This window comes from Rattus norvegicus, chromosome 2, assembly GCF_036323735.1.
Source record: "Rattus norvegicus strain BN/NHsdMcwi chromosome 2, GRCr8, whole genome shotgun sequence".
Taxonomy (NCBI): domain Eukaryota; kingdom Metazoa; phylum Chordata; class Mammalia; order Rodentia; family Muridae; genus Rattus; species Rattus norvegicus.
The window spans coordinates 16,477,832-16,498,378 of record NC_086020.1 but is presented as its reverse complement, the minus strand read 5'-3'; the positions used below and the strand labels follow the sequence as shown (position 1 = coordinate 16,498,378).

Sequence of the window (20,547 nt, the reverse complement as noted above, 5' to 3'; positions counted from 1 at the left end):
CACACACATACACAAAAACAGCTGTAATGTAGGTCAGAGATGAGTAAGTTATCAAAGTTAATGTTCGTAGGAAATTCAGAAACATGCAAAGGCAACCGTGCAGGTGCCTCCGAAGATGTACAGATGGAGGAAACTAACGAAGCTCTTTAAGTGTAGTCTGCCACTCCCAAACTTAAGCTTTAAGGACAATCAAATGGATATACAAAGTTTTAATAACATTACTTTCAACTCTGTATTTCCTCATAAGTAAGCAAGCATGGAGGGCTCTTGGTGACAGTATCTCACCCAAATGAACAAGACCTGATTGCTGTTATTAGTGAGAAGAGAGAACATCACCAGGGTGTCCCACACTGAGCTATCCGGGAAGAGCTGGGCACTCAGCTCAGCAGACACTGCCAGCCTGGCTTGCATAAATCCCTTGGTTTGCTCTAGAATGGCATAAACAAGGAATGGTTATATACATGGCTGCTATTGAGAAGGTCATCCTCTGTACCAGCCTGTGGCACACGATAACCCATTCTAAAAAAAGAGCAAATTAACAGACTATGAGGAATCCAAAAAGAATCTGAATATTTTTGAAATGAATAATAAACTACATAATTAAATCCATGGTAACATGGTAACAATGGCCAACAGCAAAGTTTTAGTGGATGAAACAAAGAACAAAAAATAAAGAAAATAAAAACCAACCTGTATCAAAAAACTGCTTCTTAAACACATAAACTTGAGAAATCCATTTGACATTTTTAAAAATTATTTTTTATTATTTTTGTATGTATGAGTTTTTGTGCCAGAATCTGTGCAGCACATGCATGCAGTGAGTGCTCTTTGAAGACCAGAAGAGGGCATTGTAGTCAACAGAACTGGAATTAGACAGATGGTGAGCTGTCATCTGGGTGCCAGAGACAGAATCAGGACCTATAGAACAGCTGGTACTCTTAACCACCGAGCCATCATTCTAGCCTTCGAATCAACAGAATTTTAGTAAATGTAAATTAAATTATGTAGGGTGGCTGTCTATAGTAAGTTGCAGCTGCACATAAAATTATTTTGTGAACAAAAACATTGGTTAAGAATACTTTATTAAAGTACTGAAATTTAAAAAGGGGAAGGGCTCATGATTAATAATCCACTGAAATTCAAGATTAATATAAAAGATATCCTCAGTTGATGAATGCCCAGTTGAGAACATTAAAGCTGATATGGACTTTCTCATCAACATACTTTTTCTAAAAAGAACCCCCATGCTCCCACCCCAGGCAAAGACTCCAAAATGGCACGTAAATATCAATAAAATAGTTCTCATAACTTAATGAGAATAATAATAATTAATCAATCAATTAATTAATGTTTAATAAGTTAGAAGCTCATCAACATAATTTACCTGTCTTTTTTACTTTTTCCTTTCTGCTGCTTCCCTGCAAGGATTCTTAATTCTTCTTCGGAAGGGTGTTGATACCATCTCAAGCTAAGGGAGAAAAAAAGAAGCCTGTGAAGTAAGTCACTTAAATGACCAGGTCATCTGTTTACTCTCCAAGTCTTTACTGAGTTTCCAACTGGAGGACACTGTGTGGAAATAGGTGACAAGTATGGTGCAAACAGACACTGCTGCTAAGCCGTGGGCTGAGATGCTCACCCTGCCAGCATTAGTAAGCACTTACTAGATGCCAGGCCCTGCTACCCTGTATTTCTAACAGCTGCCATTTCATAGGCAAAAATGACACCAACTCTACAAGCAATTTTCCACCTATCGTCCATTCAAACCAAGAGACAGTTATCTTTAAGAGAGCTGACAGCATGCTCTCACATTTACAAATCTTTCCTTTTCTTCCTTTCTATTACACAAAATATCCATGTCATTTAATCTTCCCAAGCACCAACCACTTCACTATGACTTTCCTGCTTTACTGAGGTCTCACTATTTACCAGTCACTTAAATATAATAGTTATATCATACCCTTAGTATATCCATATTCTACTATCATTTTTGTGCAATGCTGTAAACTCTCCCCACTCTACAGCAAACACTACTCCAGACCTGTGCTGTACCTGGTCTTCTGTAGCCATGACTATCACAACACTCTCTTACCTGATCTTCCTGCTTCCCCTTGGACATCCTCCTCGTCCTCCCACCCTGAGCCCATTCTTAGTGCTTTTCCGTAATAGATACTCTATCAAAGTACATCAGCCAATTTAAACCCTTCTCAAGGGTGCTCAGGCAGTACAATGCGTAGACTGCACAGAGGCTTTCATCAAGGTCCTCACCCCTATATCGCTGCAAAGAAGGAATACAAATCTTGTGTTGCTATACTACTTTTTAAATCACGAACTCTAGATTATAATGAGATAGCTAAACTTAAATATCAACAACTAACTTGCTGTTTCAAAAAATGCTACAGAATTGACAATCTGAGTCATGACTCAATATCTGATATAAAAAAAAGGTTAACACTCTAAGATGGCATTGGGATCCTGTTAATTTTTAAGCTTACATAATTTAGAAGGATAACTGAGACATTTATGGCTAAAATAATACAATGTTTGAAATTTGCACCAAAACATGTTGAGGTGAGTGTAGATGGGGCCAAGTACAGGAAGAACAAGTCTAGCTACTGTAATGCGTGCACAGGGATTCATAGTAGTCTGTCACTCTGAGAATCTCCACAAGACATGGTACAAGGCCTGAAATGTGCACAGGATTTGTGACTTCCTGCTTCCAAGGCTTGCAGGATGAGCCCAGAGCTCACCTCTCCAGATACCTTTTTAGTCATTCCCTATTTCAAAAGAGCACACCACCTTGAGTAAATGAGAGTTTATTTCTAAGAAATTCTTTCAGTTTTTGATGCTTTTGCATATATTCTTCTCTGTCTATAAATATCTGTATTACAATTTATTTCCTGTTTCACAGGGCAGGATTCCAGTGATATAATATAGAATGTACCATCTGTTCACTACTCATTCTGGACAATGCTTCAAAGTCCATCCTGACAGTCACTTGTTATGCTAATGAAGTAACACTAGCAGACTCTGGCCATGGAAACCCCATACACATGATTGAAGCGCTGAAAGTTTCAGTCACTTAACCTCCAGTCACGGGAGAGACTAGAGTGCGAGTTCAATCAGTTTAAATCAATGATATAAAATCTATTGCATAAATCCTACCTTTCAATGAAACTCCCTTAAAGACTGTGGGTGTCAAAGCTTGTTGTAACCTTCCAGTTGGTTAACACCGGGATGAGCACAGAAGGGAGCCCTTCATGGTGTTCTTAATGTTGGCAGCAGTGGGATGGCCACAAAGGACAAAGTCTATTTAGTAACACAGCATTGCTGTGGACACTCTGGACACTCAGCATGCATTCTAATCCTAGACACATCCAGAGGGCCAGACAGGAAGCACACTGTAGACTGGGGAAATCTCCAGTGAGCAGTGATAGCATCTACGGATGACTCTGTTGGCAAAAATGCAGCTTTCTCATGGGTTTTACATAAACAGTCTTAAGACAGAGGCCGGTGTCCCTGTGTCTGTCTACAGGCCTGTGCACCAGCCTGCAGAGGTGACTAAGCCCTCTGATGAGTACCCTGAGGCCTTTGCCTACAGTTTCTCATCTGCCTGTGACTCTTCCCATCTCCTAAACTCCAGGCCTTCCATGGCCCACCTTTTTCCTGGCATGAAACTTAGATCTCACAGTTGAGCTCTGTCCAGGAACCCAGACAGAGTTCTGCTTTCCTGCCTCCTACAAACCCTAAACCCTGCCTTTACCCAAAGAAGGGAACCAAACTGCATTAATCCCTTCTGGCGGGCAGCTTTTGAACTGAGCATCCAAACTTTTATCATAGAAGTGTGTTATATATTTCCCGCAATTTCAACCCATCTCCTAAATGCTTATAGGGTTACCTCTAAAAGGAAAATGTTGAGATGTCAGGAAAAGGCCTTTACCTTCTAGCCACAGAAATGAAATCTGTCTGCGCAAAGACAAACTGGTAAGAAGAGGGGAGCAATATTTTACTCCTTTAATGAGTAACAGACCTTCCTTCCCAGAATCCCCATCCTCTGTACAGTTTCTCACAGAGCAGCTGCTCTCTTCTAAAATGCTGAGAAAATTGTAATTTTTCCCTTGTCTTCTTTCAATCTCTTTATAACATGCTGCACCTGATGCTTTGGGTCCCTGGCTCTTTGTCTAACAATTCCCATCCCCAGTTCTTAGCAATGGCTTCCTGCTTCTGAGCCTCCATGCCTAACTTTAAGAGGCACTTTCTCCTCTCCAGTCTGGTATTCCAGGCAACTGCCGAGATCTCCTGTTTGCCTGCCCTGTAGTTTTTCTTTTAAGAAAAACTTAAAAGTTGATACAAAATTTTCTTCTGAGTCTCTTCTTAAACTCTTTTATTAATGAGAATAAAGACCCAAGAGGGGGATCTGCATGTGAGGACTCTAGTGGTCCTTCTCAAAGTTTTTGATAATATTCTGATCCCACATACAAAGGACACAGAAAACAATGTGCCTGCCTTTGCCCAGATCTTATCATATTTGCATCTTTGACAATATTATAAGGAAAGAAGTTTCCAGAACTCTATGAATCCCTCTACATGCCATCTACAAGTCAGCTAGATGGAAACAGTAATCCTCTAATTTTCCTGAAGCTGACTTACTATTTTTCTATTTTTTGTATAATGCAAAGCTAGTATAGTTGCTGGCATATAGTAAGTGCTCAAAAAGGAACACTGAACCAAAATAGTTCAATTTCCCTCCTAGTTTACTGAATATAAATATACATATTTGTTTCTACACACATACACACACCACAACACACACACCACAAAACACACACACACACCAAAAAGTCTCTAATTACAATTAATATACACACATCACAACACACACACACACAACCAAAAAGTCTCTAATTAAAATTAAAATATACACACATCACAACACACACACACACAACCAAAAAGTCTCTAATTACAATTAATACACACACACACACACACACACACACACACACACACACCAAGTCTCTAATTACAATTAATAGGTGAGGAGGAACTTCCTGCAATTTCTATTCAAGTCCAGAACTTTGACTTACAGTTGACTCCTGTTATTCGCGGTAGTTATGTTCTATAAAGTCGCCGCGAAACACTGAATCATTGCTCCTAGGGGAAATACAGGGTTAGGTTCCTGCGAGCCTCTGGTCACAACAACTTTCATTAACTGATCGAGACGTAACCCTGCTATATGTGTTTCTGTTTTGACATGCTTTATATAAGACTGCTGATTCATTAACACTGGCTTCACAGCAAGCAGCACCGTCTCATGCCTGAATACAGCCCTTCTAATGTCTGCAATCATGAATATAGCATTTTCCCGTGTTCTGCTCAGTCCAGCAAAATTCCTATGAGATACATCACAGCTTTTGTATCCATAAGAGTATCAGGCAATGACTCTGCCTTATGTTTGGAGGCTATTTTATTTTATACTTTATTTGGTTTTTGTGACAGATCTCTCCATGTAGTAGTCCTGGCTGTCCTGGAACTTACTATATAGATACAGAACCTGCCTCTGCTTCCTGAAAGCTTGGATTAAAGGTGTGCATGCCGTGCCTGAAACTATCAACTAAAAGTCAAAGTAAAATAAAAGTGACCTCAATTGGAGAATTAAAATAAGCAAGCATGTCCTTGTTAGCCCCTAACTGGGAACATTCCTGAAGGTCCACATAAACTTTTCACTATTTGTGGAAGTCCATGGATGACTAGTAAGGATCTACCTACATAGCGACTCTGCTGTTACAAACTTTAGTGTGTGAGAAAATCTCAAATGTAGAATCCACAAATCATGGGGAATGTATGGTATTCAGAAGAACACCTAAGTAATAATTCCTTTAAAAGACTAAATTTAGTTTTTTGGCTTTGAAAAATAATATATGAATGAAAATCACAGAACTGATGAAGTATCTTAAGAACCTGTTATCTTCAAAGAACTTTGCCTTTTAAAATTGCTTCAAGGTGGTAGTGTGGGAAATGGTGTATGCAAGTGTATTATACACTTACACATACACGGAGTAGAGGCAGACAGGGCCCTGGTGCCCCCTCTCACACCTCACTCTTCTGCCCTACTCCTTGGAGGCAGGCGTCTCTCCTGGAACTAGCAGGGGCTCGTACATGTGTGCATTTGTTTGTTGTTTGTTTTCTGTCAGTCAGGACAACAAGCTTCACAGATCCTCCTATCTCTGTCAACCGCAGTGACAGGAGCATTATTTGAGCACATTTGGTTCGTTCTGTGGGTGCTCAGGATCCAATTCAGGTCCTCACAGCCGCACTGCAAGTATTTCTCAGTCACTGAGCCCTCTCTCTGATCCCTAACTTATTTTTGTAAGTCCATTTTTCTAAATGAAATACATAGTATAGTTCTTATTAGATAATTTAAAATTATTTTCTTTAGTAATATTTTTACATCTAAACTACAATGATGTGGGAGCCAATGAAGAAGATGCATTTCTGGTCTACCTCCCAGTTATTCATCAGCTATGGTGATGATCTATGGAGAGTCCAATAAGATCCAAATACTCTGACATGGTTATACACGTGATTCAAAATCAAATCCAATAAAAGCCAAAAGTCTGCCCACTTTGATGATTCTATTCCAGTCAGGGTAGAATTATTTTTCTAATGAAAAATAAATTGGAAGTTGTGATACCACATTAAAAAAAAAAACAAATGAATGTGAAAAATATGAGTCTTCACTTATTAGATATAGTAAAAAACGAAGAAAACAAGAAAACTTCCCTGGAACAGGATTTTAACAGCATCCTAATGAGTAAGAAACTGAGAGAAGAACATTGAAACAGCATGTCTGAGAGCACAAAAGCCTAAAAAATACGTAACTAAAAAGCCAATGGGCAAATAAGGTCAGCAGAAAATGCAGGGGGTAAACTCAGAAGCTAAGAAAGGATCAGAGCATGCGGGAGTCTACAGGTGAGAGAACGGAGGGTGGATCTTATATTAACTTGGGAGAGAGGCACTGCACTTACACTTTGAGACTTGTTTGATGCTCTGTAAACCTGTGGAAGGCCAGAAGAACTGGCAGGCAGATTATTCTGGATTGTAAACCAACAGGCTAGACTCAGAAGGGTCCTTGCCTGATTCCTTTACTAACAGTCAGGACTCTGTACACAGTTCCATTCAACAACACATGGTTCCCATTTTCTCTACTTTGTCTCAAGAAAATAACTGCATGTTGCAGTGTGCTTTTCTAGCATGGCTCTAAGAAAGTACTTAAAGGAAGATCGTTCAGCATGCTAAGTAAAAAGCATAATGGAAATCTCTACACACACTATGGCATAACTAATGGACAAAACCAAGTAGAAAAGATTAGGAAGAAATACAGTAAAATTGACACTGATTACCTGTAGGTCATCAGCATTTAATTAATCTGATACCATATATATATATATATATATATATATATATATATATATATATATATATATCAGTTTGTCATCTTTATTTTTCATACTATAAAAGGCTCTCACTATGATTGAAACTCTTACATTTAAATGTATTAATTTCAATATATTTGCCAGCAGGTAACTTGGTTTGCTACTTACTCTGTGTTTTTGTTTTGTTTTGTTTTTTTAAACTTATGTTGAATTTATATTAGTAGTAATCTTCCAAATAATAAAGTTAAGCTGCTGTTGTACTTTACTAAATTCCTGAGTCAGGTTTACAGCAGTCATTCTCATATAAGCCACTTCCATAAAATATGTGAGCACGGTAACAATTCAGCAACACTGAAGAGGGAGTAGAGGAAACAACAAAATTACCAGTCTGGACTTCACATGCAGTTAAGAGCAGTGCCATTTACACCAATCCTCTTTAGAAAGTTTAAATGGAAATCTGAATATTGACAAGTATACAAAAGCAGTATTAAAAGAACAAGGTATAAAACTTTGACCATGTAATTATGAAAAAGTTTACTGCACTGTATATAACACAGGACATTGCTAGAAACAGAATGTTTGTGCCTCCCAAACTCTTCTGTTAAAATCTAGTAGCCATTGTGAGAATATCTGGCTCTGGGCTCTGGGAAAGAAATGAGGTCATAACCATGGAGTCTCAGTGAATAGGCTCCATGCTCTTTCAGAACAGAGCTTTACTTACACTTTCTGCCATGTTGAGGATACAAAGAGTCAGCGAGCAAACTAGGAAACTAGGATCAGCCCATCCTGATCTCTGTCTGAGCTGTAGAACTGTGACACAGGTTTTTGATTTTACCAGCCCCCAGTCTATGGTACTTCGTTATAGCAGCTCACACTGACAAAGGCAGAAACTGATCACAAGCTTAGTTTTCACTCTAAATGTCTACAGGTGGGGAGAAATAATCCTCTGCTATTTGTTGAGAAATTTCAAGGAACATTCTGGACCTGGAAGTTAGCTAAGGCAAAGAGAGCAAGGACTCTAACTTCCATAAAGGCAGAAGGTGAGATTTAGCTCTTTCCATTAGGGCTGAGGTCCTACCTACTGTGCATTTGAATAGGTTTCTCCCATAAAAGGGAGCCTACAGATTGTTCATTCAGACAACATGCAACCAACAAGAAGCAAAAACGATGCGAACAACTGAATACTGAGATGTTACATCACCCTGCCCACACAATATGGAAGGAAACAATATGGCAGTATATCTGACCGAACTATTAGAGAGAAAGAGAGGGAGGAAGGGAGGACAGGAGGGAGGGAGGGAGGGAAAGGGAGAGAGAAAGAGATGGGGGAGGGAGGGAGGAAAGGAGGGAGGGAGGGAAAGAGATGGGGGAGGAGAGACAGAAAGAGAGACAGAGAGAGAGAGAGAGACAGAGACAGAGAGAGAAACAGACAGATAGACAGATAGGCAGAGAGAGACAGAGAGACAGACAGACAGACAGAGACAGACAGACACACACACACAGAGAGAGAGAGAGAGAGAGAGAGAGAGAGAGAGAGAGAGAGAGAGAGAGAGAAAGAGAGAGAATGAATATGATAGTACAAGAGCATGCGTGCCAGGGCACAAATGTAGCAAATTAGCTTTTTCCTCTACCATGAATTTGAGTAACTGAACTCAGGCCTTCACGCCTGTGTGGCAAGCACTTTCCCCCCCTGAGCCATCTCACAAACCCCTAAATACATTTCTGCTAAGAGATGTACGATTGAAGGAGGCAGAGCCAAGTGAGAGATTAGAAAAAGAACGTGTAAAGAGAAGGACTGCATGCATGAGACTCAGGCTGAGCAATGGGAAATCTGAAAAGCAAGGTAAGGGAAAGAAGCATGGGCGTCAGAAGCACGCTGTTCATGAAACCCACCACTCAGAGGTAGAAAGACTGTCACCTAACACTTACCTCTGCAAAAGAGGGGCCAAGCAAGCTTCAAAACAAGTCACTTTAATTTCAACAGTTTTACGTAGAGAAAGCTGCTCACTCTACGTAAAGAAAGCAACTTCTCAGAACTGTCCTTATAGTGAGAAACTGGGCATCTTAAAGTCTCAGATTCTAGAGTTGTTTTCAAGGTCAGCAATAGAGCTCATAGGTTACTGGCCTAGAAATGCTACACACTATACAGCTTCGTATTAAAGGAGAAATTCCTTCACCGTAGTCTAGCAATCTTACAAAACAAAAACACTAACATTTCATGTAAGTGAGGCCAAGTAAACCTGTAACCAAATGCTTAGGACCAGATGAGTTTTAGGGTTTAGATTCTGGAACACCACTAAGAACACAGTAAGTACGATCATATACTAGCTGCAACCATCTGCGTGTGAGTGTGTGATGTGTTTATATAAGGACACAGGACACATCCATGACACTCTGAGAGACAAAGCACTTCACGGACAGAGGAGAAAAAGACAACCCTACTATTTACTCAAGTGCCAACAGGAATCTCAGTTCTACCCATGGCTAGAGATCACATTTACAATCCTGTTCACACAGGACAGTTCCAGGACAAGATGTAGAGTGCATGAGAAGCCATCAATGTAGCAAACTGGAGTTCACCCTATTCAGTGGTATGTACCATATAACCTTAGTATTTGAAATTGCAGACACATCAAACCCTATATATGCTGCTTTTATGCATATATACTTCTTGATAAAGTTTAATTTATAAATTAGGTACAATAAGAAAGTAGCAATGAGAAACAAGTAGAAAGACGATAGCAAGACACTATAATAAAAGTCGTTAATGTTTCCTCTCACAATCTCACGGTACTACTGACCTGTTTTGCGACAGAGTGAGGTAATACAATGCCTGGGTGATCAGATAATAGGAGGGGTATATGATGTAAGCAACCTGATCTATGATGTAAATATAACTTGAATAAAGCACCATGGTATCACAAAAGTAAACCTCGTCCCTACCTGGGATTAACTGACAGACAGGCAGGTCACGTGCAGTGTGAGCAATTAGGAACAGAGTGCAGTTTCCTTACGTTACTCAGAATGGTGTGCCACTTAACAAGCTGTTTATTTCTGAAGCTTTTCCATTCAGCGTTTTCAGACTGTGATGGAATGCAGTGCAAAGCACCATCACAGCTTTAGGGGAACTACTGCACTAGACCATGACTTGGGCTTCGAAAGGAAGGTCTGGAAGTGGTTACTTCTCATCATATGGCCTGAGTACATTACTCACAACTTGTCCCTCGTGTAAAGTGGAACTGACACTACCTATTCCAACAGAAACACAACTACGCACTAATCTTGGTATTTCCAAGTACAATACAATCACCTCAGCTTCCCTTGACATCAGCTGCTACTCGCCAAAAGGCCCAGCTTATGAATGTGGGAGTCTGACTTCTAGGCTTGATACCCCAGAATCTTTTGATTCATCGTCCACTCCTCACTTGCTAACCAGCATAGCATTTTAACAGTCAACTCCGAGGTCATAGAGAGAAAAGCCCATGAAATGCAGAACGAGTAGAATCTCTTTCACCACTTAAAAGATAACTAAATTCCTTCATCACCATTTTGTGAGGAGTCCACCTGAGCAGCTGTCCAAACACACTGCTGCCTCAGTTGACCCCATTCCTGTCTGACACAAGTGAAGCCATATTAACCAGGCACTGGAACTCCGGAGGTTACAACATGTCCCAATATATCTCTTTCCTGCTTCACTCAGAATATCCAAATGGTGTACTGGGTTTTTAAAAATTTGTCAGTATACTTTATATGAATACGAAGACTTTACAGGGTTTTTTTTTTTCCTTTTTAAATAACAACAACAATAAAAAAAAAACCCACTACTTTCAAAAACGGTAGTATCTACTCACGTGAATGGTCTTACTAAACCGTTCTATTAACATAGAATTCCCAAGCCATCACATAATAGTTTTCAATTGCTCAAATGGCTTCAAATAAAAACTATCATTTATGACCAATCGTACATAAGCCACTAGGATGGTATCAATTTTAAAAACAGTATGATTTCATATCACTGAAGGTCGACAGTAGAGTAATTAATCCTAAATGCTATAAATCAATGACCTTATTCTATTGAGTTAGTTCACAGTCCTGAGAATTGGCTTATGTTGACTTCAAATGATGTCAGCATAAAACTTTAAAAAGGTTGGTAATTTTAAAACACAAGACAAAACAGTAAGAACAGGAAATAAGAATAGAAAAGTAACCTTTCTCTAATATATGGCTTTTTAATAGAACTTCATTTACCATTAAAGGAAGCCTTAATCAATATAAATTGTTTACAAGAACAAGTTACAAACACAAGAAAATCAACTTCATGTTTCATTTTAAAGACTGAGTATCATTTAAATTATTTAAATAGTCTTATGACACATCTTATAAGAGATCAAACTTCCTGGGTTCGGTCCCCAGCTCCGAAAAAAAGAAAAGAAAAAAAAAAAAGAAAGGAAAAAAAAAAGAAAGAAAAAAAAAAAGAAAAAAAAAAAAAAGAGATCAAACTTCCATAGAATGTAGCTCAGTAAGAACTCTTACCTCTTAACATATACATTACAAACCATGGGCTCAACTGAAAAGCTTATAACATATTACTTTGAGATTAACAAGTTTATTTTATAATTTAAGATTTTATATGTTTATTTCTAAGTCATTTACTTAAGCCTAATGATAACTGGCCCAGCTGATATTTTATTCTTTCATAATCTATTGAATAGAAATTAAGTTACAAGATTATGGAAGGTAGATTAAACCTACATAAAATTCCAGTCACAAGACAATTTTATCAAAAATGTCCATCACTCTTTATTCACTTAAAATAAACTTGGACAGTTTATTTCAGTACATAATAAGTACACATGCAAATATGCAGTATTAAAAACTTTAAAGTTTGAATATTTTCCTATATTTGACTATCACAAAGAAAAAAGTATAAAACATAGCAAACACGAATAAAACAGCAAATAAAGGTGAAGGAAACTTAAATTCTGTAAAGATAATAGCTTAAAGTAAAGGCTTACTTGTCTTGCTGTACAAAAAAATTATTAGTAAGAGAGCCACTCATGGTGTTGAAACTTCAAAGATCTAAACAAAAACAGTAGCCAGCATTTGATCAGCTACTCAAGTAGCTATTTATCACTGACATTTCCTAACTGCACAGGATTGCTCACAGCTTGTATTTTTGTATACAGACTTCTCTATAACTTTATCATCTAACTTCTTTTTTTCTCATTTTATTATATTATGAGAATCCTAGCATGTCAACCTAAGTCTTTTTTAGAAGCAAAGGAGATAAATAGTATTATGCTTACAGTACAATACATTAAATAATACAATATAATTCCCCTCCTTCCTCACTGAATTGAGATTAAAATTATCTGCAATAAAACAAAGAGTATCTGGTTCTTATACTAATTTTTAAGTTAAATCATTAAAAGCATGGCATTTATTCTAATTTATTTCCAACATTTAAGCACTTGCTTCAAACTTTTCGCCCTCTTGCTGACCAGATTTTCAAGGTAACTAGAAAGGTATTTCCTATTTTCAGTGGTCAGAGTAGACAGAAGGAAAAGAAAGAATGGAACTCGGAACTGAATTTTATCTGTTGTCCTAAGCCTTTGTGCTACACAGTTAAACCACCATGTCAAGAGAGAGCAAGATTTTCTCCTAACATTCACGCTGTTATTTTACAATCAGACTGAAATTAGTACATGGAGGAAGTTCCTCAGCCTTCTATGCGGGAGCCTCCAGGCTTGTCCAGGAGAGCTGGTGTATGCTCACAATCCTAGTACTTTTAAGGCAGAAAGATAAAGACAGGGAACTGAAGGAACCTTAACTACATAGTGAATTCTAGGCCAGCCTGGGCTATAGAAAAGCTTGTCTCAAACCAAACAAAAAATGTGCCCATTTCAATCAGCCTATCCCTTCCTTACCTGCCATTACAGAGTAGCCATCGAGCAAGAGAATAGTGAGGTATAATCTTCTGCATGACACTGGCCATCACCATGGTAACAACCAGCTGTATACCTATCACACCCTGTATGAAAAAAGAAACAAATAAATTTAACAATAAATTATTAATGTTTGGGGACCCTGTTGGAAAACTCTCTATACATTTTGAAAATTAGTTTTAAGAAAACTGGTTTTAATATTAAAATATCTTGTTCCTGTAGCATTTAGGTATTAAGAACAAATACTTAGTTTAAACTACAGTATGGGGTGTCACTTCCATAATTCTCTTCAAATTACCAAAGTATCACATGCATGTGAATACGTGTAAAATAGACCAAACATTCAAAATTTATTCCCAAGAATACTCCATATAAATTAAGGATATCTGGTCAAGTTTGGAAAAAGTTCTATGAGGTGCTAAGTAGACTGTTGATTTCGTTTGGGTGAAATGTTCTATAAATATCTGTTAGGCTCATCTAGTTTTTAACATCACTTAGCTCTAGTGTTTCTATCTAGTGCTTGTCTGAATGGCCTGACTACAGGCAGGAGTGAGACAGTAAAATTTCCCACTATCAGCAGGTGAGGGTCAATATGTGATTCAAGCTTCGTAGTTTTTCTTTTATGAACTTGCACATCCTTGTGTTTGGTGCATAGATAATACAAAGTTAAATGCGTTCTTGGTGGATTTTTCCTTTGATATGTATGTAGTGTCCTTCCCTATATTGACTGATTTTGAAGTTTATTTATTTGTCAGATATTAAATAAACTATACCAGCTTGCTTCTTAGCAATTTGCTTGGAAGATCTTTTCTATCCCTTTAACAACCTAAGACAGTGTCTATTCTTGATAAGGTGTGTTTCTTGGATGAGGCAGAAAGATGGTTCTTTCCTGTTCATTCTCTTAATCTATGCCTTTTTGGTGGGGAATTGAAACCACTAATGTTGAGAGATATCAATGAGCATTGTTTGCTGATTCTTGTCTGTGTGTCCCTCTATTTGCTAGCCTGAGATTATTGCATTTTAACACACACACACACACACACACACACACACACACACACACACACACACAAGATTCTTCATATATGTATTTATGGCTTCCAGTTTATTAACTTTTTAAAATGTGAGTCCTAGGTAACAAGTGGGTCTCCACATCTACATCTGTTTCTTGTAACTTTCCCTGGAAAGTTGTCCTAATCCAATGTGTTAGTTTTTCTTTTCTTTTATTATATTTTATTTTACTATTTACTTAGAAGCCTACTTATTTTCCAATAAATGATAGAAAGGGAGTAGATCTGGACTGGAGGGGAGGTGGGGAGAAAATGTGAGGAGTAGATGGAAGGAAAACTATAATCAGGATACCTCCCATGAGGGGGAAAATCTATTTCCAAGAAAAAAAAAAAACAACAACAATAAATTAAGAGTATGAAATATGGTGAAAGTACTAATTTCTTCATCATTGTCTAATTCATTTAAGAACAAAACCAGTAAACTTTAAAACTATCAGGCTGGGCATAGTGGCATATACCTTCAATGCCAGCCAGAGGCAAGAGGCCGCATAGTAAGACCCTGTCTCAGAATACACACAAAGAACAGTAGACGCAAAGCCAGGCCTGTAGTGAACGGTAAAGGAAACTGAGGCAGGAAGACTGATTCAGAGTCAGAAGCCAAGGCACATCTCTAAAGAAACAGACAAAAAACAAAACAACACTAACAAAAAGCAACTCAAGCCAGCTCTTTAGTCCCTGACTGACTGCACAAAGTGAGAGAGTAAAGACCATTGACTGAAGAAGTGTGCAGGCAGAACAGGATTCCTCATCAACTCCTGATCTACTTAGCTGAGTGGCTCCCGCATACCATCCAAACAGTGGACCTTTGTTTCCATGGAGACAACAATCCAATCTACCTCACTGAACTGGGTAAGAGTAAGAACGAAGTGATTATTGTCATTAGAAGATAGAGAATTTCTCAAATAAGGAAGTTGAGAGGTGCTTCTTAAATAGGACTGCTTTTAAAAGGTCTATCAAATCTGGCTCAAGTCTACTTTTTTGGCACATGTTTTACTGCCTTAAACTCGGGCAACTGGATACAAATAGGCATCTTTCATTTGGTTTTGCATTCATGGTTATATTACTGTACTTTACATTCTCCACTGTCTGACCTGTAGTTTGTAACTGAAGTTCTGTACTGTCTATACCCTGAATGTAATCACAAAAGACTCTTCAACAGCCTTGGCTTCTTTACAATTACAGAGTAAATGGCAAAGAAGTTTTGAATTACTAGTTGTAGTAGTTGGGTGTTGTAGACAAAGTGAGCCTCACCCAACCTGGCTTGAAAATGGTTCTAGCAGCCCAGAATCCCAAGGTCAGCAATACAGCCACTCACAGACCCGCTGTCAATGTAACAGCACAGTCATTTCTATCCTTAATAGTAAAACCATATTTTAGTCACATTTAATAAAACTACTGCTATAAAATGCTATTGCAGGAAAATTGATCTAAAAGTTATATATGATAAACTGGAGAAGGCTACCACTTCTCTTCTTTCAAATCACAAACTATACTGAGATACTGCTGTTAACAACTCTACCATTAAAAAGATGCAAACCATGTAATGTACAAATAATCCATCAAAAATCAGAAAAACAGATTTAATGATCCAGGTTCCAAAATAATGACATTCTACCTTTGGTACCTAAAGGAGAAAAAACATTCTAGAGATAATGTTGAAAAAATTGAAAGACTGATCAAATATGAAGCCAAAGACAAACTTAAACTCACATTGAGAAAGGCAAAGCTGTTATATTCTCAGTATTTTACCTCATGTACAAATCAAAAGTCAAACTCGCATCTGTACAACTTACTATGTCACTTTCCCCTTCTGAAGTGAAGCTGAAAAAAGCTTTTGAAAGCCTCATCCACATGTTGTGCTAAGCACGTGTTATATAACAGGAACAGGAATTTCCTAAAGGAAATCAAATCTTCCCTGGAAGGTGTCCCTGTGAGAGGACTACATACATGATGCTAAAAGCAAACATTACTTCTACCAGACAGCATGGATCTAGGGAAAGAGGTTCTTTTAAAACTAGTGAAAACAACTTCACTATAGTTTCTTCTTTCCACACACATATAGAAGGACACTGTCAAATTGTAATTTTTGGAGAATTGTCTCATTAATTTACTATTTTACTAGTACTAACTTAGACCAAGTTCTACAGCATAAGCAACTGTAGTATTATCAGATTTGAACGTTTTCAAGTCTCTTAAATGTTCTGAATTTTTTAAAATTTCTTTAACAAGATACTTTTGAAGAAATGTAACTATTAGAAATGCAGTTTTTTAATTGTGAAAAAAAAAAAGAAATGTAACTACGGAGTTAAGCAAATTTCACAACACAAAACTTTTGAACAGATGCACTGAAGCTTCAAAGACCGTCTTGGCTGAATCTCAAGCATGCCACCATGTAATCTTGATGGTTTTATTGGGGCCTTAAAGTAATAACTCGGCCACACAGTTTCTATTTGGATTCACTCACTGCCGCTGTTCAAACCCCCTTGACAACTGAAACCAGGAAAGTTAACTTATGAAGCAGTTAGAACACAAGAAGCTCGTGAAATCTAAGGCCATGAAGAGCGAGGAATGGTTTAGAATGACTATTTCAACTTTTGTCAGTAATAATTTCTGAGCAGGTTAAAAAAAAATCTAACCAATGAAAATTAGGTAGCTCTCCAAGAAATCAAAAATGCCAAATACCCATACTTTCTTTTGCTTGACAAAACTTTTGCTAGAAACAAAACTTCAATAGAGAAATACAAACAAACTGCAATTTTAAATTTCAAACTTTGAAACTTATGTCACCTTCAGTGAAGTTGACATTGTTGTTTCATTAAAGTAGGTCTCCTGCTGGCAAACAAATTGAAAGGAAACACACACTATTTACTATTAGAAGGCATATTTGCATGCAAACTTGGGGCTCACATCCCCCTAAATAGTTTCAATTATCTTCTCCTGAGTAAGTTAGGTAACAAAAAGGAGAAAGACTATTTATTACCCATTGACCTTCACCTTTTTTCCCCCTGTTTCTCAACAGTTTAAAATGTTCAGTGGCTAATAGCAAAATATGTTGAGGAAGATTTCTTAAACATGTGAAAATCGTTTTACTCCAAAAGAACAGAAAACACACCATTTCAACCTAGAATAATACAAAACTTCAGAATTCATACTTCAGGTACTTAAACAAACCTTTTCTAGGCAATAATAAAAGGAAACATCTTAAACGACCTAAATCATACAGCTACTTGGTTATAAACTTAAAAATAGAACCCAAGTACCTAATTTCAAATTTAATGATTCTTCTACTAAACTCTATTGAGTTCACTAATTAACATGTACTCAGGAATAAGCCATTGCTTGGTGCTTTAGAAAAGCAGCAAGGAAATGTCTATGGTCTTGACCTTGTGGCTATTCAAGTTATGAGAAGATGGGCATTCTACGACAATACAACAAAAGGGGAGAGAAGTTGAGAACAGAACTATGACAGGTCACTTTGGAAGGTCAATTCAAGAGGCCACAGTTTGGTCAATCAAACGTGCTAGCTGCTGTATAGGAAAGATGGGAGGCCCAAACCAGATATCAAGAGGTGAAACTATCAGATTTAATATTTAAACGTAAGGCTATAATATCAATGAAACACGGTAGGATATGGTGAGTAGTTAAGAAAAATTCTTCTGGAGACAAGAATGACTGCAGAAGAGCAAAGCAGCACTAACCCAGTGGCTCAAATTTGAGGAGAGGACCTGAATTTCAATTAGAAAACAGGGCGGCAGTGTCTCTTACCTCAGTGACAGGAACTATTTATTTATGTCTGTGTTTGTCACACAGTTATAGTTTAATAATTTCACACAATAACAAAGCACTATAAATCAATTATATCATAACAGAAATAAATCTACAAAGCAAAACTGTGCTGTCCTGCTGGTTACGGTGACACATGTCTGTAATGTCAGGAAACTGAAGCAGGAAGATTACAAGTTTGAGGGTAGACTTGGCTAGGAAAAGTTTGTATTCTGCCTGGGCTACACAGGTAACATATTTCAAAGCAAACAAAACTCCAAAACCTCTAATATACAGCTGATATCTGGCTAGCAGTGATCAGGGACTTAGCATAAAAGCGTGTTTTTACTGACAGTTACACCTCCAGCACTCAGAGCAATATCATTTAGAATAGTTTAGAATGTGACAACCGAATGAATGAAATCATAAAGAATCAGTGTTATCAAAATTTATAATCCAAGATTAACATATCAAATAAGATAGCATTTGGGCATAAACTTGCACAGTATAAGGAAGTGCTATAGAAATTGAAAAACTGGATATATAAGTTTCATAGAAATGAGGAAACCTAAGATGGAAATTGAAATTTCACAAAAGAAATTCCAGTCTAAATGACAAACATAAATGAGAGAGAGAGAGAGCGAGAGAGCGAGAGAGCGAGAGAGAGAGAGCGCGCACGCGAGCGAGCGGAAGCGAGTGCGAGAGTTCCCAAATTTTAGATTACCAAGAATCCATGAAACACAGGAGTACTAGGTTGAAACTGAAACATACCCTCAAAAGAACTCATCTCCAGGCTGCTAAGTGAGAGATAATATAATTGACCCAAAATAACGAAAGCTCAAACTTACTGAGTGGACAATCCACGGATGGGGTCATAATCTGATGGCATTACTGGGACGTGGTAGGACTAAAAGGTGAGTGGGCACTGATGAGAGAAATGAAGTCCCTCGGGAGTATCTTTAAAAGGTACAATTTGTTCCAATCCCTTGCCCATGTGCCTTTCTGTCTTCTTTTCGAAATGACAAGTGCTCTCCTGCCTCTGCAAACTGTCAGAAACAAGGGAGCAGTTGTCATGGGCTGATAAAGTTTAATGCTTTTGTATTTAATCATGTCAGGTATTTTGTCATGGCAACAAAGCTTCTAATGTGGGACGTATTTAACTCATATTCTGTTTGATTAAAAATATCATTCTAGAAGTCTAAGTAGTCAGAAATAGGGCAAAGCGTACACAGAATTAGACACATTGGTATCTGCTTAATCAAGGAAAAGTTCTAGTACACTTTAAAAAGCACTTAAATCCAGGAGGCATGGACACAGAGAGAGAGCATTTCAGAAAAATCAAACTGAGTATGTCTGAGTGTAAAGGGTAACAACAGGAGAGTACAGCTGAGGAGGGCTCATGCTATGTTGAGAAGTTCCTTTTGGGGTGGAAAACAGAAAGAATCCCAAGAAGCAGCTGACAAGCCTCAGAGACGCTTCCCAAGAACACTTCAGTGCAGACTCAGCTTTTCAGAAAATACCTGTTTACTGATGTGGTAAGAGTAACCAATCTGCTTGTGACAGAGTAACAAAACTCAGGTTTGTAAGAGTGAATGGTATAACTTACCTTACAGGAAAATAGAAGCTAGCAAGAAGATAAAGCATTGAGTTTACTAAGGACCCATCCAATTACTGCCTTAATGTATAAGTCACACACGTAATCAAACAGGCTGGTTGGTAAGTTTAGCACAGAAAACAACAAGTATCACTAAAGGACATTTCACTTAGGCAATGCTTAAGACTGATGAAAATTCACACGCAGTAGACCTTTGTAGTATATAAAATACATTAAACCACAAATAGTTATGAATATGTTTTACTTGACTACTTAAAATATTTTCTTTAGACTTAAACTGATAACACAAACTTGTCTTCTCTTCATATAAAAAAAATCTCATGAAACATTACTTCTTTTGACATGTAAATACAACTGATATGGATATACTCTAGACTACATAGACCAAAGAATAAAACCGTATCTAAGTTCAATGTAAAAGGATATATTATTTCTTAACATTGTATGTTGATTTCATGCAACTCTGAAATGTTAAATGTTAATCCTTCAAGACCATCTACAAATAAAAGGTGGTAAATCTTAAAATAAACATCACTGTGCAGTGTTAAGTAACCCTCCAAGTTTAGGGAACAATTAAGTCTACAAAGGTGGTCTCAGAAAGCCTGGTTCAAGGAATGACATTTGATTCACTCAAGGGCCATTCCAGTCAAGTAGGCTAACAGTGGACCCATACCTTTCCTCCTTCCTCCAGATTCCTGGTCTCATCCTCAGCTCTGTAGCAG

At 37.7% G+C, this 20,547-nt stretch overlaps 1 protein-coding gene across 14 annotated transcripts in view; it reads right to left on the bottom strand.

The window, feature by feature from the left end:
• Tmem161b (transmembrane protein 161B) overlaps positions 1 to 20,547 on the bottom strand; it is an 82,266-nt gene that overhangs the window by 30,981 nt on the left and 30,738 nt on the right. For 9 of the 14 annotated variants that reach the window (XR_005500479.2, XM_063282659.1, XM_063282668.1 and 6 more), the window contains exons 2-3: positions 13,361 to 13,464; positions 1,385 to 1,468 (exon numbers count right to left, since the gene is read on the bottom strand). Coding sequence is in view for 8 of the 14 variants with exons in the window: in XM_063282659.1 (XP_063138729.1) it covers positions 1,385 to 1,468; positions 13,361 to 13,464 (188 nt within the window). In the remaining 6 variants the exon portion in view is untranslated. Of the gene's footprint in view, positions 1 to 285; positions 429 to 1,384; positions 1,469 to 5,084; positions 8,717 to 13,360; positions 13,465 to 20,547 lie in introns of those variants that run through there. The other 5 variants (XM_063282672.1, XM_063282665.1, XM_063282666.1 and 2 more) reach the window with 4 other exon arrangements.